This window comes from Salmo trutta, chromosome 25 (genome assembly GCF_901001165.1).
Source record: "Salmo trutta chromosome 25, fSalTru1.1, whole genome shotgun sequence".
Taxonomy (NCBI): Eukaryota; Metazoa; Chordata; class Actinopteri; order Salmoniformes; family Salmonidae; genus Salmo; species Salmo trutta.
The window spans coordinates 26,509,129-26,534,947 of record NC_042981.1 but is presented as its reverse complement, the minus strand read 5'-3'; the positions used below and the strand labels follow the sequence as shown (position 1 = coordinate 26,534,947).

The 25,819-nt window shown below is 46.1% G+C and overlaps 1 protein-coding gene across 1 annotated transcript in view; it reads right to left on the bottom strand.

Annotated features, from left to right (window-relative positions):
• The window catches only part of LOC115162271 (protein unc-79 homolog), a 51,930-nt gene extending 29,367 nt beyond the window's left edge, over positions 1 to 22,563 (bottom strand). Inside the window, exons 1-16 of the mRNA XM_029713420.1 lie at positions 22,462 to 22,563; positions 20,588 to 20,708; positions 15,869 to 16,182; positions 8,306 to 8,476; positions 7,972 to 8,067; positions 7,777 to 7,832; positions 7,343 to 7,472; positions 6,881 to 6,945; positions 5,940 to 6,028; positions 5,702 to 5,742; positions 5,466 to 5,494; positions 3,483 to 3,712; positions 2,895 to 3,066; positions 2,465 to 2,695; positions 2,043 to 2,233; positions 1,608 to 1,731 (exon numbers count right to left, since the gene is read on the bottom strand). Of these exons, the coding sequence (XP_029569280.1) occupies positions 1,608 to 1,731; positions 2,043 to 2,233; positions 2,465 to 2,695; positions 2,895 to 3,066; positions 3,483 to 3,712; positions 5,466 to 5,494; positions 5,702 to 5,742; positions 5,940 to 6,028; positions 6,881 to 6,945; positions 7,343 to 7,472; positions 7,777 to 7,832; positions 7,972 to 8,067; positions 8,306 to 8,476; positions 15,869 to 16,182; positions 20,588 to 20,708; positions 22,462 to 22,483 (2,082 nt within the window). The 5' untranslated portion in view covers positions 22,484 to 22,563. The remainder of the gene's footprint in view (positions 1 to 1,607; positions 1,732 to 2,042; positions 2,234 to 2,464; positions 2,696 to 2,894; positions 3,067 to 3,482; positions 3,713 to 5,465; positions 5,495 to 5,701; positions 5,743 to 5,939; positions 6,029 to 6,880; positions 6,946 to 7,342; positions 7,473 to 7,776; positions 7,833 to 7,971; positions 8,068 to 8,305; positions 8,477 to 15,868; positions 16,183 to 20,587; positions 20,709 to 22,461) is intronic.
• Positions 22,564 to 25,819: the final 3,256 nt, after the last annotated feature.

Sequence of the window (25,819 nt, the reverse complement as noted above, 5' to 3'; positions counted from 1 at the left end):
AAAAGCTGTTTTTTGATATAAATATGAACTTGATTGAACAAAACATGCATGTATTGTATAACATAATGTCCTAGGAGTGTCATCTGATGAAGATCATCAAAGGTTAGTGCTGCATTTAGCTGTGGTTTGGTTTTTTGACATATATGCTTGATTTGAAAATGGCTGTGTGATTATTTTTGGCAGGGTACTCTCCTGACATAATCTAATGTTTTGCTTTCGCTGTAAAGCCTTTTTGAAATCGGACAATGTGGTTAGATTAACGAGAGTCTTGTCTTTAAAATGGTGTAAAATAGTCATATGTTTGAGAAATTGAAGTTATAGCATTTTTGAGGTATTTGTATTTCGCGCCACGCTCTACCATTGGATATTGGTGAGGCGTTCCGCTAGCAGTTAAGCCATTTTGCCACAACTTTGGAAGGATGCTTGGGGTCATTGTCCATTTGGAAGAGCCATTTGCAACCAAGCTTTAACTTCCTGACTGATGTCTTCAGATGTTTCTTCAATATATCCACAGAATTTTCCTTCCTCATGATTCCATCTATTTTGTGAAGTGCACCAGTCCCTCCTGACGCAAAGCACCCCCACAATATGATGCTTCACGGTTGGGATGGTGTTCTTCGGCTTGCAGGCCTCCCCCTTTGTCCTCCAAACATAACAATGGTCATTATGCCAAACAGTTCTATTTTTGTTTCATCAGACCAGAGGAAATTTCTCCAAAAAGTACGATCTTTGTCCCCATGTGCAGTTGTAAACCGTAGTCTGGCTTTTTTATGGCGGTTTTGGAGCAGTGTCTTCTTCCCTGCTGAGTGGCCTTTCAGGTTATGCCGATATAGGACTCGTTTAACTGTGGATATAGACACTTTTATACCTGTTCCCTCCAGCATCTTCACAAGGTCCTTTGCTGTTGTTCTGGGATTGATTTGCACTTTTTGTACCAAAGTAGGTTCATCTCTAGGAGACAGAACGCGTCTCCTTCCTGAGCGGTATGACGGCTGCGTGGTCCCATGGTGTTTATACTTGCGTACTATTGTTTGTACAGATGAACATGGTTCCTTTAGGCATTTGGAAATTGCTCCCAAGGATGAACCAGACTTGTGGAGGTCTACAATTTTTTTCTGAGGTCTTGGCTGATTTCTTTTGATTTTTCCATGATGTCAAGCAAAGAGGCACTGAGTTTGAAGGTAGACCTTGAAATACATTCAGGTATACAGGTATACCTTCAATTGACTCAAATAATGTCAATTAGCCTATCAGAAGCTTCTAAAGCCACGACATAATTTTTAATGACTCCAACCTAGTGTATGTAAACTTCCGACTTCAACTGTATATATTCAGATTTAATTACTTTGGTGTCTGTTATCACAGGCGTGAAAGAAACCCTTCCACGTATATAGGACAGCAGACTGTGAGTGCATATGGAATCAATAGCAAAATCCCTCCTCTCTCACTCTCAGAACTCCAGTCTCATGCTAGCCTTGTGACCCAGTTCCATATTCAGTACAGCCCCTGCACAGGCATACACATCATGACAACCTGTTCATTTCATTTCATTTCAACCACACAATATGAAATGGATCCTCATAAAAAGCCACAGGCCTTATACTCACATGCAGCCAGAGCAGAGCCTGCTCCTGCACAGAGGCTGGGTAGCCTGAGAACCTGCAGCTAATGAACCCAAACATCTCCTCCATGGAGAAGGGCAGAGGGCACAGCTCAATGTCAAACATCTTGCTGCAGGGGAAACAGAGGGGTGAGGAGGGAGGGGCCATGCTTTTAGAGTTGAGCATTTTGGTATATCCCCTCTCAGGTGTATCACTAGCAATGGGACAATGCAATGGGACAATGGGACAATGGGACAATGGGACAATGGAAACCATTTTCACTGTGTGTTACACATAGTCACATATCATTTCACATAACATTCTGTTATTCTCACAAGACAGAAAATGATTTGTGCGTGATCAGTAACCATAGCACACCATTGAAGTAGAGGAGGTGGTACATTGAACTAGGTGACTTGGAGGAGGTCCAGTATACAGTACCTGAGCACTTCTCTGAATTCCTTGAGCTGCTGGTCAGGCACCTCAGTGCGGATGGCCTCCAGCCACTCTGGCATGAAGCACTCCCATAGCGGCTGGCTGATCACATTGTAGGGGATCAGGCACAGGATCCGGTTCAGCCCCTCCTTCAGCTGGGTCACCGTGCTGCAAGACTTATCCCAGTAACCCCCCACCTGGGGATATGGGTACATAGACACATACACAAGGTCAGGTATAACCAAGGGGGATATTCACCAAAAAACACAACCATCACACACTGTCCCTCCAGTGTGCATTGTCCCCAGAGAAACATTCCTAACCTCATACTACACTACACCCAACATTACACCCTACAACCCCTCATGAACACTTCCTGAGCCGCCTTTACACTCCAACACCCCTTCTCCTTCCCCGCTCCTCCTCACCCTGGCAAACTCCACCGGCTTGGGCAGCAGGCACATCACCATGACGTCGAAGCGCACGTCACACACGGTCTTCAGCCACTTGGTGACAAACTGGGGCTTGAGCTTCTCCACCAGGGAGCCCACCTCGTCGTCCATCATGTAGGCTGTGGAGTGGAACCACTGGAACACCATGCTCACCAGCCGCGCCAGGCTCTCAGTGGGCGTGTTCTCACTGGGGGTGCACAGGCTCACCTTCAGGGGTGGGGGCAAGGATAGGGTGTAACATGGTCAGTCAGGGGCTTCCAAGATCGGAGACGGATACGGTTAAAGCATTGTAATGTTGCACTATGAAGAGAGTACAGCACAGGCTTGTAATAAGAGCCCAGACAGGTGTGTCAACATCCTAATCTCTCGACAGTGATAGTGAGTAATAGACCAGCGAGCCACGCACCAGGAACCAGATGCCAAACTGACTGAGGAGCCTCTGGTCGTGCTGGTCGTCCTCCTTGTTGTCAAAGTCGATGTTGTCCAGGGAGTGGTGGGAGGCAGACAGGCCCATCTGACGACGCCTGTTCAGCTCAAACTCACGCAGCTCCGCGTGGATCTCTGCCTCCTTCAGTAGACTGATGTTGATAGATGGATGGAGAGAGGGGGAATAAAGAGTGAGACAGACAGAAAGACAGAGGGAAATAGACAGATAGTGATAGAGAGATAACTGTGGTTGAATACAGTGCTACTGTGAAGCATGCGGTTGGTTGCCTGTGTTGTCTCTGATGGTGACACAGCGGTCTAAGGCACTGCATCTCAGTGCAAGAGGCGTCACTACAGACCCTGGTTCGATTCCATGCTGTATCACAACCAGCCATGATTGGGGGTCTCATAGGGCGGCGCACAATTGGCCTAGCATCGTCTGGGTTAGGGTTTGGCCTGGGTAGGCTGTCATTTTAAATAAGAGTTTGTTCGTAACTGACTTGCCTAGTTAAATAAATGTTAAATAAAAAAATACAAATAAAAATGCACCAAATACAAATAAAAATACCTGATAACAGCCTCCACAGTACACACCAGCTCCTCTGCCCCACACTCGCGGGTGTTGATGGGAGGTGGGGAGGTCTGGTACAGATGGGTCTCCGCCGCAGTCCCCACCTCGCTGCTGTGATGGTTGACATGGCAACGCTTGCAGTAGCGGACGGGTCGGTTGCCATGGCGCCCGCAGCAACCAGCTGAGAAGCAGGTGACAACTGCCCTCCTGACATGAGAGCTACAGTTCTACAAGACAGAGGGGACAATGAGATAAAACAACTCCTCGTATCATTTAGAAACTATAAGATATAAGAATCCTAATAAACTGTTTTCACTGTGAAAAAAAGCTTTCCTTAAACGGTCCTATGCCTCAATAAATTCATTGATGTGTAAACGTCCTAAATTAAAAGAACGAGTGGTGTTCTTTTTGTGTCTGTATGCTAATGAATAGGCTGCCATGGGACAGATAGCATCATTCTTAGATAGAGACTGTACATATGGTGTCTTATTTATTTTTTTAAATAACAAGGGTGGCAATAGGGGGACTGGTTTAATCTGGTCAGCCACTGAAACCTTCGGCCTTTCAAATGAACAGATCTTCTCCCTCTGTTCTCTTCCTGTCTTCTCCCCATCTCTCTCTGTAATCTTTACAAAAACATACAACTGACAATGGTGAAAACCTGGTCAATGGATACAGTACAGCAAATTGACCACAAGAAGCCCAAACAGATACTAAAATATCATCATTTCAAACCTTGCTTACATTTGTATACGATCACATTATTACTATTATCACTATTATGCATGGGAATCCTTTGGAACAGATTTCCAAAATTCTAATCACTTGGAGCTAATTTACTGGTGTTTTTACAGTCTTCTATGTCCAACAAAAACAAATAAAAAACAATTTTGCTCAGAAAACTTGGGGAGCCAAATAAAATCACTTGCGGGTTGGGGAACACTGCACTACAGTATATCCTATACTGTAACTGCAGAGCACTGTGAAAGCAATCTCTATCCTAGCTGTAACTCTGACAAGCAATCACATCTCAGATAGAACAATGTGTGCTGATAATGAGAGAGCTGGCGTGGATCCAGGTAAGAGCTTTCTACAGTGGGACAAAGCCTATTGAAAAGGCTGTGTGAGGATTAAAACTACTGCTGGATGAACTAGATGTAGGACAGCTGTTTCCCATGACAACCCTGGGCAGCTGCTCAGCTTAGTCTTTTCTTTTTATTAGACTTTTTTAACTCTGCATCGTTGTGAAGGGCTCATAAGCAAGCATTTCACGGTTAAGTCTACACCCGTAACATTTGATTTGATTTGATACACTACCTGACAGATTTGTGTGTCAGTCTCCGTGGGAACCAAGGGGGAACTTTTATGCCTTTGGACTGTGTTCCGGAACAAACATCATGCCCTGCCAGTTCCATTAAGACTGGACCATCCATTAGACAAGTAATGAACGGAGTGTTCGAGTGAATGGACTCTCCAAATGAAAGTGCACGGTCCTTAAACACTTCAGAGATAAATGTAATGGTCTGCTATATGAAATGTCGAAGTGCAAGTTGTAGCTTCTTTGGGCCCCGTTAGCCTGTAGCAGGCTAGCATAGTGTTTCTTTCTCCACCACTTAAAATGACACAAGTGGTTATCTCTCTCCTGTCCTCAAATCAGTTACACAGCAGTTTTCACTGCTCATGGTTAAATGAACACTGGGTGGATGTTGGCATGAAGGCATGATATTTATACACAACCAGCAGTGACATAGCAAGGGAGGCACAGCCACAGTCCATGATTATGTAAGCAAAGCCATCCAACAGAGAAGTAACAAATACTAGCAAACAATTCTATTCACCAGTCTACTTCACTTGTTTCTCTAATATGAAGAAGAAAGGGGTACTCTTGTTTAGCCATGAGTTTTACCACTATGAATACTACATGAGCTGATGAGAGCACAAACACAAACACATATCAATGCACCAACGTTCATGTCTTACCTTCTTTTGACAAATAGCAGATATCTCAGCTGTAAAAATGAGGCCACAGAGATTTTCAATATAACATACAGACAGACAATGGGTTCACTCAGCCTAAATAACTCCGCTCTGATTGACTCTATTTTGGGGGTATTTTGAGGTACATGTGTGCGTGTATGTACTTGTATATGTGTGTGAGAGAGGGAGAGAGAGAGAGATGGCAACCTGAATGCTAATACTTGTTTGCTAACACTCACCTTGGGGCAAGAGCACATCAACAAGCCATTCTGAATGGTCTCTGTAAAGGTCACACGAATATGTAAATCAAATTGTAGTTAACTGAGAATACCTCAGTTGAAAATACACTTCCAGCAATGGAATTATGTAACCATGGTGATGCTTCTCCCTTGGGATAAAGACCAAAATAATGAAGCAGACAGCAGGTGATGTTTGGAATGGCATCTATGTGGAGAGAAAGAGGTTACAACAACATACCCTGCTATCCTTTGGCTGCACTCCTCACAGATGTATAGAGGAGGGGGCTTGTCTCCCAGTGCAACGGAGAGGGTGGGGTCGATGCACATCTATAGGGCGACAACAGACAGTTACAGAATCCAGATGGAATATACAGTAGTAGCAGGGATATCTAGCTGTAGGTGTCATAAGAAGTGTATACCACACCGTATTTCTCCACTGCTTGTGCCCTGACACGTGATAACACCTCAAACTCAAATAAATGTGTGTGTGTATAATGTCCCCTTTACCTGTCTCTGCAGCTGGCTGCATGCATATGGTTCTGTTCAGTTATCTATGATCTGTGCATGGCCCTGTATTAAGCTACAGTGCTTATGGCCTAGATGCTCAGATGGTGTTCTGTAATTTACTGCTCTCACTTACAGGCGCCCTATCCTCAGGGGCGGCATGGGGTCATCGCTTCCAATTAGCCCCCCCCAACACACACACACACACACACACACACACACACACACACACACACACACACACACACACACACACACACACACACACACACACACACACACACACACACACACACACACACACACACCCTCTATAATCCTGGGTAATTGAAATCCGTCCCATGTCCCTGCCCCTGTTCCTGTCTCTGCTCTACTTGTCCGTTTTTAGCACAGATGAGCAGAGACAGGCTGAGCATAGCAAACAGGCCTTGAGTCGGGTGGCCACTGATATCATTACCCTACGGAACTACCACAGTGACTCAAGCAATCCCTGGCTCATTTAACATTGCGCTTACAGCAGCAAACACCAAGACGCTTTAACACACCATGGCAATCTGGCACATACTGTGTGTATTCACTTTATGTTTGTGTACACAATGGATGTTCTCATTGAGTATATTGGTCTTGTATGTGTTTTATATTGGCTACAGTGCACAGTAGTTACTCAGACATTACCTTGACAGCAGGTTTATTGATGGCATTGTGACACTCAATGTGTTGGCAATGGATGGGGTTCCAGGCTGTGGCAGGGGGAATAGAATAGAGGGAAAGAAGGAAAGGGGAAAAGGTAGTGTGGGAGGAGGGTTAGACTGCTGCAACCTGAGATCTACAGATGTTGGATCTTATTTTGAGACAGTTTGCTACAGTAGGAAAATAATTCTGCTGCAACAGGAAATCTGAATTATTATGTGGATTAAAATTAATGGACATTTTTGTAGAGGATGATGCATTTTTCGTAAAATCAAGTCTGAAATTTCAAAGTGAAAATTACAAACTTCAGAAGCCTTTTCAAACCTCAAATGTCCTGTATGTCCTGTATTGCTGGAATGTTCTCCTGCAACAGGGTGATCAAATAAAAATCCTACACCTGTATTGCATACAAGCACAGCCTGACAGGCAGACCATAAGCAACCTCACCTGTGTATTGCAGTCCACTGTATTCACTGATGGCTCCTGGGGGCTTTAAGTTTGGCCAGTAATGAAAGAGCATCTGCACGGCTGGAGGCTTGACTTGGGATGGTCCGTACGATATAACATACAGCAGGTCCTGCCACAGCACAACACAGGCCATAGTGATGAGCTAATGTGTAAGACCGTCACAAAGCTTTTCACTGACACTTTCCATATCTACAGATGTAGGATCTTAATTTGAGCAAGTTTACTACAGCAGGTAAATAATCCTGCAGCAACAGAAAATGTAAATGATTATGTGGATTATAATTAATGGACATCACCCTGTTGCAGTTCTCCTTCTACAGGGTGATCAAATGAAGATCCTACATCTGTATGAGAGGGTTGTTTGGGCATCTAATCTATGTGAATTATGACACATTCAATTTGTGAACATATACCTTCCACACTTCCTGCTTGTGCTTCATAAGACACTCCAACAACTGACAGTGGTATACTGGAAACAAATAGACAAATATTTAAGTCACGCAGGTGGCAGGTACAACACAGTATGAATCAAAAGACAGGCTGTGCTACACGACAGAAAAACTGTGACGTACTGTACTGGTTGGGGATAACCTAAGTTACATGTTTACCTGGGTTGGAAGTGTACTGCATAGCAATCATTAGCATGGAGGAGGCAGAGAGATTGACATATGCTGGGACGCCCCCTTCTCTTCTAGTGGAACCCACTAAAAAAGGTCAGAAAAGAGAAGAAACAACCTAAACCTCATGAAGTAGTGCATAAGGTAGGACACCAACCAAGGAGTTCCTTTGACATGGTGATGCACATTGACATTTCTGCTAAAAACATATGACTACTCATATTAAATTATACTTATCCCACTTAATGACTTGTCTTGAATTCAACAAAGTGTTTTTTTTCACATGCATGTAGATGGATGTTTGATACAGAGTGGCTGTACTCACATATAGCCATGGGGAGGAAAGAGGTGCTGAGGTACTCAATGATGTCTTTGTGAAGGAATGGGGGGAATGTAGCTAAAGTGGAGATCATAGTGTAGGGTAAAGTGCTGAGAATATCGTCACTGAGAAAGGGCAGGAGGCAAGTTGTTGTGTAAAATATGGACTGTCCAAGATCTGATGGGAGAAGGGAGAGCCAAAACGCACAAACACAGAGAGAGACAGAAATTCAATGAAATGTACATATTTTACAAAGTAAATGAAAAATATAGCATTAAAACTTAAAGAAAACACATAAATATATAGAATTTGTATAAATCAGATCTGTTCAGATATATGTGTATTTGAGTAAAAAAAAAAAAAAAAATCTGTGTTTTTGAGTATTTTCAAATACACATCCCAAAATAAGTACTTTTAATTGAGTATTTGAATGGTTAATTTGTAAAAATCAAATAGACAACCAACTTGTATTTGAAAGTAATTTCATACCTTATTTCAAATACTATTTTCCAAATGGCTGGGTTAAATGCATGGGAGTATATTTGAGTGTATTTTCCAAATATGTTCCAATATTCAAATACTTCAAATAAATATGTATCTGAATACTTGTTTTGAAAAATATTGAAAAGTAATTAAAATACCTGAAATAGTATTTGAACCCAGGTTTGGTATAAAAACAATAACATCCTGAGAGAGCATTATGAAACTGATGTTTACCCTCAGCAAAGGGTAGGGCTTTCCAGTCAAGAAGATAGGCGTTCATGCTTTCATATTTTTTTAAATTATTCATGAAACACTACTGTTGCAAATATTCTATATACTCAGATATACAGTTGAAGTTGGAAGTTTACATACACCTTAGCCAAATACATTTAAACTCAGTTTTTCATAATTCCTGACATTTAATCCAAGTAAAAATTCCCTGTCTGTCACGACTTCCGCCGAAGTCGGCTCCTCTCCTTGTTTGGGCGGCATTTGGCGGTCGATTTTTAATTTATCCATTTGTTTTGTCTTATTCCCTGCACACCTGGTTTTCATTCCCCAATCACACTACATGTATTTATTCCTCTGTTCCCCCTCATGTCTTTGTGTGAAATTGTTTGTGTGTTACGTATTTTTTCCCGTGTTATTTCACGAAGCCTGTATTGTTATACATTTGAGGTTTTGTGACTGTTTTGTGCGCTTTACACTTTGCCTTGTTGGCTGGAGGTTTTTTGGCGCAGCTGCGTCCATCTGTATCTCTCTCCTGACGCAATAAAGTTTGGAGAAATGTCCTCTGGTCGGATAAAACTGTTTGGCCATAATGACCATCGTTATGTTTGGAGGAAAAAGGGGGAGGCTTGCATGCCGAAGAACACCATCCCAACCTTGAAGCACGGGGGTGGCAGCATCATGTTGTGGGGGTGCTTTGCTGCAAGAGGGACTGGTGCACTTCACAAAATAGATGGCATCATGAGGAAGGAGAATTATGTGGATATATTGAAGCAACATCTCAAGACATCAGTCAGGAAGTTAAAGCTTGGTCGCAAATGGGTCTTCCAAATGGACAATGACCCCAAACATGCTTCCAAAGTTGTGGCAAAATGGCTTAAGGACAACAAAGTCAAGGTATTGGAGTGGCCATCACAAAGCCCTGACCTCAATCCTATAGAAAATGTGTTGACAGAACTGAAAAAGTGTGTTCAACCCTACAAACCTGACTCCAGCTCTGTCAGGAGGAATGGGCCAAAATTCACCCAACTTATTTTGGGAAGCTTGTGGAAGGCTACCCGAAACGTTTGACCCAAGTTAAACAATTTAAAGGCAATGCTACCAAATACTAATTGAGTGTATGTAAATTTCTGACCCACTGGGAATGTGATGAAAGAAATAGAAGCTGAAATAAATAATTCTCTACTATTATTCTGACATTTCACATTCTTAAAATAAAGTGGTGATCATAACTGCCATAAAACAGGGCATTTTTACTAGGATTAAATGTCAGGAATTGTGAAAAACTGAGTTGAAATGTATTTGGCTAAGGTGTATGTAAACTTCCGTCAACAACTGTATTCACAGACTTGCTATTGACAGATTACTATTCCCTGGTGCAGTTAATAGATACACAACATATGCTAGCCATAGCAATTTAACCTTTAAATGGCTTTTTTGCAAATACATTTCCATTTTCAATGCATTTTTCCAATTTCACATTCTCATTTAAAAAGAGAAAGCAAACAGTTAATACATGTATACAGTACTACAGTATGTCTGTAAATTCCAGGTTATTCTAGGTTATCAATAAAGTGAGCTGTCTGTCACAACGTCCACAGAAGGTGGCGCCTCTCCCCGGCCGGGCGGCGCTCGGCGGTCGTCGTCGCCGGCCTACTAGCTGCCACCGATCTCTGTTTCTGTGTCATTTGGTGATGTCTGTTTAGGTTAGCACCTGTTTTGTGTTAGGTCATTAGTGGGGTATTTAGTCTGTCTGTTTTTGTTGGGGTTTGTGCAGGATTATTTTCGTGTCGTCCTTTTAGTAGGTTGGGGATTTGTTTTTCCTCTGTCACTGTCATTTTGGGCATTGGGGTTGCTGGGCTGCGTCCCGACTCTTTCTAGGATTCATTTTTCCTGTTGCTTGGAGTTTTGTTACCCTGCCTTGTTTTGGCTATTATGGACTTATTCATTAAACGTGTGTTTCACGTACCTTGGTCTCCTGCGCCTGACTTCACCCTCCTGCTATTTAGAGTGGATCCTGACAGAATCACGCACCCGAAATCATGGAGTCAGCAGGAGCAGAAGCGCCAACTCCGTCCATGGCGGAGCAGGTTACCCAGCATGCCAACATCCTCCATCGCCTGGGTACAGCTATGGACCAGGTGTTGGCGCGTCTAGAGAGCTGGGAGAGAGGCGCTCCCCCACCCATGCCAGCTCCGGTTCAATACCCTGCGCCCCTACCAGCACCGACGGAGCTAAGCCACAGTGGCATTAAGATCGCGCCCCCAGGGAGTTTGATGGGACGGCCGCTGGGTGTAAGGGGTTCCTACTCCAGCTGGAGCTGTACCTAGCGACCGTCTGCCCCACAGCCTCGGGAGAGGAGAGGGTTAAGGTCCTCGCCTCGTGTCTCACGGGTAGAGCCCTAGTATGGGCCAACGCCATCTGGGAGGGTCCAGACTCGGCTAGGGATGACTACCCGGAGTTCACCGGTGAGCGACTGTTCCACCTGAGACAGGAGACCAGGAGCGCCTAGGACTTTGCGTTGGAGTTCCGGACCCTAGCCGCGGGAGCGGGGTGGAATGAGAGGGCCCTGATTGATCACTACCGCTGTAGCCTGAGAGAGGACGTCCGCCGGGAGCTGGCATGTCGGGACACCACCATCACCCTGGACCAGCTCATTGATCTGTCCATCAGGCTGGACAACCTGCTGGCTGCCCACGGGCGTTCCGGTCGGGGCCTTTTCGTTCCACCTCCCAGTCCTCCTGCTCCAACGCCCATGGAGATAGGGGGGGCTGCAGCTAGGAGGACCGGAGGGGGGGGGCTTCTCCTGCGCACACTGTGGTTGCAGAGGGCACACTGCCGACCGGTGCTGGAGAGGCTCGCCCGGGAGTTCAGAGGGCAGGCAGAGCACCACGTCGACACCCTAGGTGAGTCAGCACCAGACACACCCAGAGCCCCCTGTTGGCCACATGTATGCCTTAGTTTGTTTTCCTGAGTTCTCCCCTCACTCCCAGCATAAGGCGCTAGTCAATTCAGGCGCGACTGGGACTTTTATGGACCGTGGGGTCGCCAATAAGTTAGGGATTCCCCTGGTTCAGCTGGACCAACCCTTCCCCGTGCATGCCCTAGACAGTCGGCCACTTGGGTCGGGCCTGGTGAGGGAAGTCACTGTGCCACTGGTTATGGTGATGGGGGGGTCATGAGGAACGTATAAGCCTTTTTCTCATTGATTCCCCTGCATTTCCGGTGGTAATGGGAATTCCCTGGCTGGCCACTCACAACCCTACAATTTCGTGGAGACAGAGGGCTCTTAAGGGGTGGTCGAGGGAGTGCTCGGGCACGTGTATAGGGGTTTCCATCGGTGCGACTACAGTGGAGAGTCCAGACCAAGTCTCTACCGTGCACATTCCCTCAGAATATGCCGATTTGGCTATCGCCTTCAGTAAAACGAAGGCGACTCAATTACCCCCTCATCGACGAGGAGATTGTGCGATAAACCTCCAGGCTAACGCTGCCCTTCCCAGGAGTCACGTGTATCCTCTGTCTCAGGAGGAGACAGCGGCTATGGAGACATACATCACTGAGTCCTTGAGACAGGGATACATTCGGCCATCCAAATCACCTGTCTCCTTGAGCTTCTTTTTTGTGAAGAAGAAGGAGGGAGGTTTGTGTCCGTGCATTTACTACAGAGGTCTAAATTCCATCACGGTGGGTTTCAGTTACCCGCTACCTCTCATCGCTACGGCGGTGGAGTCATTTCACGGGGCGCGCTTCTTCACAAAACTGGATCTCAGGAGCGCGTATAACCTGGTGCATATCCGAGATGGGGACGAGTGGAAAACCGCATTCAGTACTACATCTGGCCATTATGAGTACCTCGTCATGCCGTATGGGTTGAAGAATGCTCCAGCTGTCTTCCAATCCTTTGTGGACAAGATTCTCCGGGACCTGCTTGGTCAGGGTGTGGTGGTGTACATCGATGACATTCTGATCTACTCCGCCACACGCGCCGCGCATGAGTCTCTGGTGCGTAAAGTGCTTGGGCGACTGTTGGAGCATAACCTGTACGTCAAGGCCGAGAAATGTGAGTTCTCCAAACGCGCCGTCTCTTTTCTGGGGTATCGCATTTCCACATCCGGGGTGGTGATGGAATGTGACCGCATTGCGGCCATGCGTAATTGGCCGACTCCGACCACGGTTAAGGAGGTGCAGCGGTTCTTAGGGTTTGCCAATTACTACCGGAGGTTTATCCGGGGCTTTGGGCAGGTGGCGGCTCCCATTACCTCACTGATGAAGGGGGGCCGGGTGCGGCTGCGGTGGTCGGCGGAGGCGAACAGAGCCTTTTGTCGGCTGAAGACTCTGTTTACCGACGCCCCAGTGCTGGCACCTCCAGACCCCACTTTGCCATCCATAGTGGAGGTGGACGCGTCCGAGGCTGGGGTTGGAGCTGTGCTGTCACAGTGTTCGGGCGTGCCCCCGAAGCTTTGCCCCTGTGCTTTCTTTTCTAAGAAGCTGAGTCCGGCGGAGCGTAACTATGATGTGGGGGACAGGGAGTTGCTAGCCGTGGTCAGGGCCCTGAAGGTGTGCAGACATTGGCTTGAGGGGGCACCACACACTTTTCTCATCTGGACTGATCACCGTAATCTGGAGTACATCCGGGCTGCGAGAAGACTGAAACCTCGCCAAGCCAGGTGGGCTATGTTTTTCACGAGATTTCAGTTCACCATCTCGTACATCCCAGGTTCCCGGAACATCAAGGCCGACGCACTGTCTCGTCTCCACGACGCCGAGGAGTGGTCCATTGACCCCACTCCCATACTTTCAGCCTCCTGTCTGGTGGCACCGGTGGTCTGGGAGGTGGATGCGGACATCGAGCAGGCGTTGCAATCAGAACCCACTACACCTCAGTGTCCCGCGGGTCGGAAGTACGTCCCGCTCGGTGTCCGCGACGGACTGATCCGGTGGTCGCACACCCTACCCTCCTCGGGTCATCCAGGGATTGAGTGGACGGTGCGGGGTCTTAGAAGGAAGTACTGGTGGCCCACTTTGGCTAAGGACGTGAGGCGCTATGTCTCTTCCTGTTCGGTGTGCGCCCAGTGTAAGGCTCCTAGACACCTGCCTCGAGGGAAACTACAGCCCCTCCCCGTTCCACAGCGACCATGGTCCCACCTGTCGGTGGATTTCCTCACGGATCTCCCGCCGTCTCAGGGGAACACCACGATCCTGGTTGTTGTGGATCGGTTCTCGAAGTCCTGCCGTCTACTCCCTTTGCCCAGTCTTCCTACGGCCCTACAGACCGCGGAGGCCCTGTTTACTCATGTCTTCCGGCACTACGGGGTGCCTGAGGACATCGTCTCTTATCGAGGTCCCCAGTTCACGTCCCGGGTGTGGAGGGCGTTCATGGAGAGACTGGGGGTTTCGGTCAGTTTGACTTCAGGTTTTCACCCCGAGAGTAATGGGCAGGTGGAGAGAATTAACCAGGATGTGGGCAGGTTTCTGCGGTCCTATTGCCAGGACCGGCTGGGAGAGTGGGCGAGGTTCGTGCCATGGGCCGAGATGGTGCAGAACTCTCTTCGCCACTCCTCTACTAACCTGTCGCCCTTTCAGGTGGTGTTGGGTTACCAGCCGGTCCTGGTGCCCTGGCATCAGAGCCAGACTGAGGCTCCTGCGGTGGAGGACTGGGTACAGCGCTCTAAGGAGACCTGGAGTGCCGTCCAGGAATCCCTTGAACGGGCTGTGGGACGGCACAAGGAGAGCGCTGACCGCCGCCGCAGTGAGGCCCCCGTGTTACCCCGGGGGACAGGGTCTGGCTCTCAACCTGGAACCTGCCCCTCCGCCTACCCTGCCAGAAGTTGGGTCCGCGATTTGTGGGGCCGTTCAAAGTCCTGAGGAGAATAAACGAGGTGTGTTATAGGCTACAGCTCCCTTCCTATTACCGTATTAACCCCTCGTTTCATGTGTCTCTCCTCAGGCCGGTGGTAGCTGGTCCACTGCAGGATGCTGAGGTGTGGGAGGTCCCTGCGCCCCACATCGGGGGGGCCCCGGCGTACACAGTCCGGTCCATCTTGGACTCCAGGCGTCGGGTAGGGGGCCTGCAGTACCTCGTGGACTGGGAGGGGTATGGTCCGGAGGAGAGGTGCTGGGTACCGGTGGGGGACATCTTGGATCCATCGCTGTTGCGGGAATTCCACAGCCTCCATCCGGATCGCCCTGCGCCTCGCCCTCCGGGTCGTCCTCGAGGTCGGCTTCGGCGTGCTGCGGGAGCCGTGCGTCAAGGGGGGGTACTGTCACAACGCCCACAGAAGGTGACGCCTCTCCCCTGTCGGGCGGCGCTCGGCGGTCGTCGTCGCCGGCCTACTAGCTGCCACCGATCTCTGTTTCTGTGTCATTTGGTGATGTCTGTTTAGGTTAGCACCTGTTTTGTGTTAGGTCATTAGTGGGGTATTTAGTCTGTCTGTTTTAGTTGGGGTTTGTGCGGGATTATTTTTGTGTCGTCCTTTTAGTAGGTTGGGGATTTGTTTTTCCTCTGCCGCTGTCATTTTGGGCATTAGGGTTGCTGGGCTGCGTCTCGACTCTTTCTAGGATTCATTTTTCCTGTTGTTTGGAGTTTTGTTACCCTGCCTTGTTTTGGCTATTATGGACTTATTCATTAAACGTGTGTTTCACGCACCTCGGTCTCCTGCGCCTGACTTCATCCTCCTGCTATTTAGAGTGGTTCCTGACACTGTCAGGATCCAGCGTGTTCCCCATCACCCCATGCATGCCTTTAGATCTTCTGTGGGACTCCTCTCTTGGTAGAAATGAGGCCAGAAAAGGCAGCTTCATGTGGTCAAGAAAGACAGTCGGGGGGGAGAGAACAAACACCCTGGCTTCACTCACCATGCTGACCGTGCTGCAGCAGGGGCACCAGGTCAAGCAGGGTAACGAGGGTCGCATAGAGCCCCTGATAGTCCAGAGAGGGGTACTCTGAGAGCTGAGCGTCCCGACTCTGCTGCCCCTGCCCCCCGCGGTCTGACGGGGCATCACGCAGAACGCTGTAAAGGAGGGAGCGAGTAACTGTAGGGTTGATGGAACTGACTTGTGGTCTTAGAGATGGGGTGAGTGGGAATGGCACAGGAAAAAGACACATGGTCATAGGCACGGCCAAATTGGATGCTTCCTGGTTCTCCTTCCTGCCTGTGCGGGACAGAATGCTGCTCCGGGGGTGAGGGGGTAGGGGGGAGGGGGGAACAAGGGAAAAAAGAGACAACAAAGAAACAAAGAAACAGCACATTACATTGAAATGGCACTACAGAGACAGGGTAAATAGAAAAAAACTAACCCAGATAGACCCAACATAGGATGCAGTGTCTCTAATATTTCACTGAAGGCATGGGGAATTGTTCCCTGCTTTATCTGTTCAGTGTCATATAGAATAACTTACATTTTCTATTTCACTTTTTGTATATCTTTGTCTTCTAAAAACAAAAAATATAAACAGAAATGTTTGCAAAAACTGCAATGATCACTGCATCTCATGCGTATCTGGTGACAAGGAGCAAGAATGTAAAAAATTGCATGTTTTCAGTGGCAACCCCATACTTCTCCAAAGGGGAAACTGCAAATGGTTTCCCTCTATGGCTGCTATATTCCAATCAGATCAATTCAGCAACAGTCATACAGTGATGCCAATGGGCCATGATGTTTCTCAGGGATATATATCCTGTTTTGTGGGGCTGTCGTGAAGGATGGGAGCTACACCAAATCCTTTAGGAAAAATACAGAGGTGGCACTTTTGAAACATGCTTCAGCTAGTAATAAATATGTGTGTGAGGTTAGATAAGAATTCCTGGGTCACAGCACATGTTTATTGCACCAGAGAAATGTCTGTACGCATACATTATGATACTGTATCAGTATCATCAGGAGAAATAATGAGATCCAACAGGCATATGGATTCAAGTCTCTTAAATAATTGTAAGAAGTAATCTACGGTAGGGGAGAAACTATAATGACAAAGGAAGAGGTTGTTTCAAACGGGATGACCGGTAGCATTATGTTTGTGAGCTAATGTGGGATGGACGTTTGTGTTTTCTGTCCCCTGGCAAGGTGGAAATCGCACCATTTAGAGAGACGGAGAACTAGTTGGTTGGTTAGTGTGTGAGGATTCTAGCGGTGGGGAGGGGGGGAGGGGGGTGGAGAGCCCTTCTCTTTCACTAAACATTATGTAAAAAAACTAAGCTTTTCTATCAGTAAAATGATTTGGAGGTACTTAGCATGAGAGCACAGATTACAAATGCTGATGTATTGTTTTTGAAAGGTCATTCATAGAGATAGAGGTATAGCATTTCTAGAGGGGCAGTGAGTAAGGGGATTATAGTGTAGAAATACAGAATAGCCTACTATTACAACATTTTACAATATCAACATCATTTAACACTTCATTACTCTGACAATTCCCCTGAAAGTTATACTCCGCAAGAATTCGGATATGTTGGACAATTTTAAATACCAGTAACCAAAGTGTAAAAAACTTTAACGTTTTTCTCGGGGAGTTGGAATGGATAGTCAGTTTAACAATGGGGGGGTCAGCTTTATATCTTGTGGAGTATGACTTAATATCACTAACCCCTTTGCACATATCAAACTGCAGAATTCAATTGAACAAACCCCCCCCCCCCCACACACACACACACACACACACACACACACACACACACACACACACACACACACACACACACACACACACACACACACACACACACACACACAGACAAACCCACATACAGTACACAGACTCACGTTATGCACTCACAGTTAGACACACATCTCAGATCAGGTAAAACATACTACTCTTCCAATCAAAGCAACTCTATCTTCCAAATGTTTTCTCTAAGTGTGGCAATGTGTTGTTGCTCTCAAGCATGAGTGAGCCACCGATTATAAGTAGCATTACTGTAATGACGCATTAGCTAGGGGATACAATATCGTAATAGCCCCTGTTTTTTGTGTCTCAAATAGCTAGATGTGAGATTTTTGATTTCCTTTGAGTGTGACTTGTTCATGCCAGGTTCAACATTCCATCATACTATGATACGTTACATTATCTGTTTTCAGTGTCAGACTGAATCTTGGTTCCTCACAGTCACTCTAATGAGCGATGGAATTTGGCATGGGGTCAGGGCGACTGTGAATCCATGGCTCATTGATGCAGAGAGCTAGAGAGCTTGGCTGGTATGTGTTACTTTGTAGATGACTGGCTGGGAGGAAAATCTGGCAACTATATCATACTTGACTAATTTATAACATGTTACATAGCACCCCCTTGGGGTAAACCTCCTTAAATTGAGCCCATGGGTAGCCCCATCCCTTTAAACCAATACCGTCAATGTCTTACACTGATATCTTTCTATGCTGCAGAATTCATGAAATATTAATTTGGCCGCTCCATCCTCTGTCTGTGCAGGGTTCTTTCTTTTCAGGAACCTGACATATGCTCGTTCCAGTTTTCAAACCTCAGTGCACCCCAGGCCAATGAAACACAGGTGTCTGTTTGAATGTCTGAGAGTCTACTGAGCAGTGCAGAGTGGTTTCAATGTGGGAGGCATGCCTTGATGTGTGAGTTGGGAGGGAGGAGATTTAGCTCAAGGAAAACACGAGACGAATGTTACAGTATCATACCAGCAGGATTCCCTTCACACCCCAACGATACTGCGCCTCACAGACACAATTGTCATTCGAGTTAACATGCTGCCACAACACAGGCTCGTACAATCACAGCCCCCATCACGCTCCATCTGTGCCAAGGACAAATAGGATGCCAGGCTTGTAACCACACACTCACAAGGACTGCTAGCTCTCTCAGCAAAGTCAGAAAGATCCAGGATACTTTACCAATGTTTGACTTGAAAATAATCAGAATCTGGCCACAGTAAAATGTATTTACAGTACACTACTACTGTATGTCCACTGTGTGATGAAATTAAAGGGATCATCATAATCCCATAATTTTCATAAAAGTGGAACATGAAAGTTCTGTCTCCCTGATGCACATCCCTTTAGATAACTGTGCCTAATGATGATGATTTCTGTAGCCAATGATCAAAGCACAGCTCATTCTCACAGAGAGCTCTGCTCAAACTCAAAGCCTTAAATGTCACATACTGCTTATGGCCATAATGGCTGCCCTGGCTTCTTGACCTGTTCTGAGGGGACGTGTTGTTCCTTCCCATCCTCTGTCACAGCACATTGGGGACTTGTCAGACCCAAGGAACCAGAGGACCAGACCTCCCCTAACCCTCTGGGAGTGAGACTCCAGGACATCCCATGGACATGTACATCTAGAAAGCTAACACTGAACCTACAGAGGGGTTGAAATTGCCTATTTCTTTTTGTTCGTTTGTTTCTCAAATATAATACAAACCATACCCAGTATAATCAGCAAGATAACATCATTATTAACATTTATAACCTACTACTTTTAGACAACATCAACACAATTCGAATCTACCAAAATTGCCATTATTGGCTTGTCTCAATTTGAGCATACTATTCCAAACAGCCATGGCATGATAAGAGGGGGAACATGTTGTTGACTCTAACATGCTGACCACACCGCTCGCATCGCGTGCGCAAGCTTTGTAAAAATAAATGTACACATACATGTTATTCAATCATTGCACCCACACTGCTCGCGCGCCTCAATGAGCGTCTGCGTGGCCAGGCGGTAAAATAGAAATAGGTTCTATTTGTGACGCTCAATGCGCTGCAAGTCCAGCCTCTCCCATCTCCTCATTGGTTTTTAGGAGCATATACCCATGTGGGTGATTGAAAGATGAACTGACGTCCACACTCCAGTCGGTTGTAATAATGCACCATAAAGTTGGTTGCCAACCGCCATATAAAGTCCAAAGAAGTAAAAAAGAAGACTGAGGAAGGAGGAAAGATAACGTGAAAGGAATTCGGTATATACTGTTTTATCTGTGGATTAATTGTCGGAGTAGAGGACCTTGTGCATTTCAGGTAAAATAACAACCCAATGTTTCTATCCCAGGACAAATTAGCTAGCAACAGCAAGCTAGCTAGCTAAATTGCCATAAATGTTTAATGCTTTTCGACCTGTCCCCAAATTAATATAATTGGTTCAGAGTTTGTTTTGATATTTCAACCTGCGTGTCTTGATCATCATGTCTGGTGTGGGGGTACAAAATCAACATGGCGCGATGGCGCACGCATGCGTCCAGTTTGGTCAGAATGTTACAGTGCAGTGATGAGATACTGTAGGATCATGGTCCTCATACAGCAACATGAAGCATATGGTATCGCAAAGGCAGAGGATGGAGCAAGACAATTCCCTCTCTGAAAATTACCTGAGGGTTTTCAACTAGGATTCTTAAATGATGATGCACACTATAAAGTTACATTGTAGAATACCGTTTCCCATATTTCCACTTCTATCTTTTAATTCCAACTGACTTCCTACCAGCAGTAATACTGTCATGATGCTGTGCATGTATTAGAATTAGGCTTAACCCCAGTCACCTCTCCTCTGAAACTAAACATCAAATACTGTTACACTCCTTTACTTCACCTGTGGTTCCAGCGCAGGCTACTTACCTGAGCAGGGTTTGGGAAAAGTATTTCAATGTGTTTGCAATGTCTGTTCCGGAGGGCACGGGGTAAATATTGTGTTGCACGCGGTTGTGATACTCTTGCAAGTATCTTATCTTAGAGGCAACTAAACAAGATAAAGAGCAGAGTGACAAACATATGACATCTGATGAAGCCTTTATCAAATCGGGGAGGGGGGGGGGCAATGGGTTAGGGTTGGTACAGTATAAGCCTGGTCATTGATATGCTGCCCCATAAGCATGGCAAAGGGCGAGGGTCTCTGTGGCACCTTCATTGTCTCTCTTTAAGTGGCCTTTGTGTTTGGCCAGCTAGGTCACAACCAGCCCTGGAATGGGTCGTTTTGGTGCCATTTTGTGACTCAGAGAGGAATAGTGGTTAGCTTTCGCTGACCGGCAAATGACATGTCCCAAAAATAACAATAACACCCACAGGCTTTGTTTTTGTGTGTGTGTGTGTGTGTGTGTGTGAGTGTGTGTGTGTGTGTGTGTGTGTGTGTGTGTGTGTGTGTGTGTGTGTGTGTGTGTGTGTGTGTGTGTGTGTGTGTGTGTGTGTGTGTATGCGTGTGTGTGTGTATGCGTGTGTGTATGCGTGTGTGTATGCGTGCGTGTGTGTATGCGTGTGTGTGTAAGTCAATTAGTGTGTTTAGGTTATCTACGTGGGTGTATGAGTGTGTTATTTTTTTGCAAATTTCATAGCAATGAATGACTGCATTGCCAAAATAGGCTACCTTCAGACACACTTTGCAAAACCAGAAATGTGAGCAAAGGTGTAACCTCATTCACAGGCTCACTTGCTAGAACCTGCTGGGTGGACGAGATTAGCAAAGGTGTAACCTCATTCATAGGCTCACTTGCTAGAGCCTGCTGGGTGGACGAGATTAGCAAAGGTGCAAAATCTGAACATCTACTGTCTCTAGTTTTTGCCTGCCAAAAAATAATTTCAACTGTTGTTTTTAAGGGCTAAAATTTGTGAAACTTGTGCAAACTAACGTCCGACCAATTCAGTAATGTCTATGTACTGAAATAAGGAGAAACAACACAAATCGTCTATAGGCTAGAGTTCAAATTGTGATTATTTCCATTTCTTGTGATGTTTACAATACATAGCCTACATGGGACCATAGAGCAGCCTACAGAACATTCTATTTTGCCCCAAACATTGCCACGTATATTTCAAGTCGATATTGAGCAGTCTTTATACCAAATAAATGTAGATGGGCCTATATTAACTTGTTTCTTCCAGTTATTATTATAGGCCTATTCGAAACCAAGTAACACATGCCTACTTGAGTAATGTTGAGTTCTCCAAGGTGTGTTGATTGACAACAACAACAAACCACCAATTGTTTATTACACTGTGCATTGATTCAGTTGATCAAATACAATGTAACCGCAGTATGCTCATCCACCTGTTTCAGAGGCAAATGACGAAGAAAAAAACTCGTCTCATATTATGTCAAGTAAGTAAAAGAACAAGCAAAGCAACCACATTACTGATCACCAATGCCACCATATTGTTTAGCGGAGCATTTGTGAAATCGACCTTGAAACGAATAACCTACATCTCTTTCCACGCACCAACCTTTCTTTCAACGTGTCAATCAAAAATGAAAGGTTAATATCTATTATTATCTTTTCCCCATATCGTTGTGTTGACCACCGCCAGAAAATAGCGCATCCCCTTCACTAGCCCCTACCTAGAGCCATCATCTGCAGAGCGAGTACGTGTTGCAACCTGCCTTAGCAACCGCGGTTTCATCACCAAGGACAGCTCCCCTCCTTTGCTTTCTTACTAGAAAATTACACCTAAAAATGGGTGGATAATGATATGTCAGGAACATTTTAAATAATGGTACTTACATTGCTCTGCTTTCGTAGACATTGTGGGAACACTTCACGAATCCTAAAACAAACACTGTCAAATGTTTTTTTTTTCTCCCCTACGGTGTTGTTCCCCCTCAGTCTTGAAAAAGTGAATAATCCCCCCTCGCTCACAGGCTCGCTCTGGTTGTACCACTGCTGCCATAAAAAGCATGTTAGCAGAAATTGCAATCGATTGCATTGGCCTCGTAAATCATTTAAATGCATGCGGGGTCTTTCATGGACATTTTTATAATTTGGGAATGTGTATGTCATTGTGCTGATAGAAAAGCCAGACCCAAATCAGCACATACCTTTCAAAATGGACTGGTCCGACTCTGACAAATTGTCATTCAAGAAAGTGATATTTAACACCCGACCCAACACGAAGCTGCTAATGCTCTTTTGCATCAGCTGAGATTCAAAGAGTGAGTTTCAAAGGTGGTGGTATACTTCTTGTCTTACACTATAAGCTATATATCACTATTTTATATAATTAATAATCCAGATGGTTGTCAGAGATTTTGTAACTGTAATTTATAAAGAGCATCAGGGGCAGCATTTTTAAACAATGTATTTTGACAGTATGCACAAAGACTATGTTTAGGTAGGATACTATCAAACTACCGTAGGCAATTTGAGAACCGCAGTAAGTAGTGGTGAAGGGAAATTGCTTCCTATAATTTTTTTGCTTTTCCAACAGTCTTTCCATTGTCACTGGGGAGTTATGGCAACTGACTATTTACAGTATGAGTCAAAAGTTTGGACACACCGAGTCATTCAAGGGTTTTTATTTATTTGTACTATTTTCTACATTGTAGAATAATAGTGAAGACATCAAAGTTTGATTTGATTTGATCAAACTATGAAATTCCACATATGGAATCATGTAGTAACCAAAAAAATATTTTATATTTTATATTCTTCAAAGTAGTCACCCTTTGCCTTGATGACAGCTTTGCACACTCTTGACATTCTCTCAACCAGCTTCATGAGGCAGTCACCTGGAATGCTTTTCCAAAAGTCTTGGAGTTCCCACATATGCTGAGCACTTGTTGGCTGCTTTTCCTTCACTCTGCGGTCCAACTCATCCCAAACCATCTCAATTGGGTTGAGGTCAGGTGATTGTGGAGGCCAGGTCATCTGATGCAGCACTCTCCTTGGTCAAATAGCCCTTACACAGCCTGGAGGTCATTGTCCTGTTGAAAACAAATGACAGTCCCACTAAGTGCAACCCAGATGGGATGGCATATCGCTGCAGAATGCTGTGGTAGCCATGCTGGTCAAGTGTGCCTTGAATTCTAAATAAATCACTGACAGTGTCACCAGCAAAGCACCCCCACACCATCACACCTCCTCCATGCTTTACAGTGGGTAATACACATTTCGGAGATCATCCATTCACCCACACTGCGTCTCACAAAGATATGGCGGTAATTCGACCATGAAGGCCTGATTCACATAGTCTCCTCTGAACAGTTGATGTTGAGATGTGTTTGTTACTTGAACTCTGTGAAGCATTTTTTGGGGCTGCAATTTCTGAGGCTGGTAACTGTAATGAACTTATCCTCTGCAGCAGAGGCAACTCTGGGTCTTCCTTTCCTGTGGCGGTCCTCATGAGAGCCAGTTTCATTATAGAGCTTGATGGTTTTTGCAACTGCACTTGAAGATACATTGGCGGTCCTCATGAGAGCCAGTTTCATTATAGAGCTTGATGGTTTTTGCAACTGCACTTGAAGATACATTGAAAATTTTTTACTTTTCTGAAATCATTGACTGACCTTCATGTCTTAAAGTAATGATGGACTGTTGTTTCTCATTGCTTATTTGAGATGTTCTTGCCATAATATGGATTTGGAATTTTACCAAATAGGGCTAGCTTCTGTATACCACCCCTTCCTTGTCACAACACAACTGACTAGCTCAAACTCATTAAGAAGGGTCGTCGTATAGAGTTGTCGTCGTATAGAGGGGACCAAGGCACGGCGTGTTGAGTGCTCATGATTATTCTTTAATGAAAACTAAACACTTTTACAAAGAAACAAAACGACAGCAAACAGTTCCGTCTGGCAACAGACAACAAAACAGAAAACAACTACCCACAAAACACAATAGAAAAAACCCCAACTTAACTATGATCTCCAATTAGAGACAACGCGAACCAGCTGCCTCTAATTGGAGATCATCCCAAAACTCCAACATAGAAATAGAAAAACAAGAACTAAACATAGAAACAAAAAACAGATTGCCCACCCATATCACACCCTGACCTAACTAAACAGAGAGTGACAGTACACCCCCCCCCCCCCCCCCACAATGCGGACTCCCGGCCGCAAACCTGAACCTATAGGGGAGGGTCCTGGTGGGCATCTGTACTGTGGAGTGTTTCTGGAGGCTCCAGACTGGGGAGCGTCGCTGGAGGCTCCAGACTGGGGAGCGTCGCTGGAGGCTCCGTACTGGTGAGTGTCGCTGGAGGCTCCAGACTGGGGAGCGTCGCTGGAGGCTCCAGACTGGGGAGCGTCGCTGGAGGCTCCAGACTGGGGAGCGTCGCTGGAGGCTCCGGACTGGGAAGCGTCATTATAGGTTCCGGACTAGGGACCGTTGCTGCAGGCTCCATGCCATGGATCATCTCTATAGGTTCCGCACCATGGATCATCACTGGAGGCTTCGTACCATGGATCATCTCTACAGGCTCCGGGCCATGGATAATTCCTACAGGCTTCTTGCCATGGATTATCCCTACAGGCTCCGGACCATGGATAATCCCTACAGGCTTCTTGCCATGGATTATCTCTACAGGCTCCTGGCCATGGATTACCTCTGGAGGCTTCATGTCATGGAACATCCCTACAGGCTCCGGACCATGGATCATCTCTACAGGCTTCGGACCATAGATTATCACTGGAGGCTTTTCTCGTGGAGCTGGAACAGCTCTCACCGGACTGGAGAGACACACTGAGGACCGGGTGCACAGAGCAGGCACCGGACGTACTGGGCTATGGAGGCGCACTGGAGGGAGAGTGCGAGGAGCAGGCACAGGACGTACTGGGCTATGGAGGCGCACTGGAGGGGGAGTAATTTGTAAGTCGCTCTGGATAAGAGCGTCTGCTAAATGACTTAAATGTAAATGTAAATGAGTGCGAGGAGCAGGCACAGGCCATACTGGGCTATGGAGGCGCACTGGAGGGAGAGTGCGAGAAGCAGGCACATTCTCACCACAATAAGCACTGGGAGTTGGCTCAGGTCTCACCCCTGGCCCAGCCAAACTACCCGTGTGCCCCCCCCCAAAATATTTTGGGGGGCTGCCTCTTGTTCTTCCCCGGTAGGCTCCGATATCTCTCTATTACCTGGCCCCAAG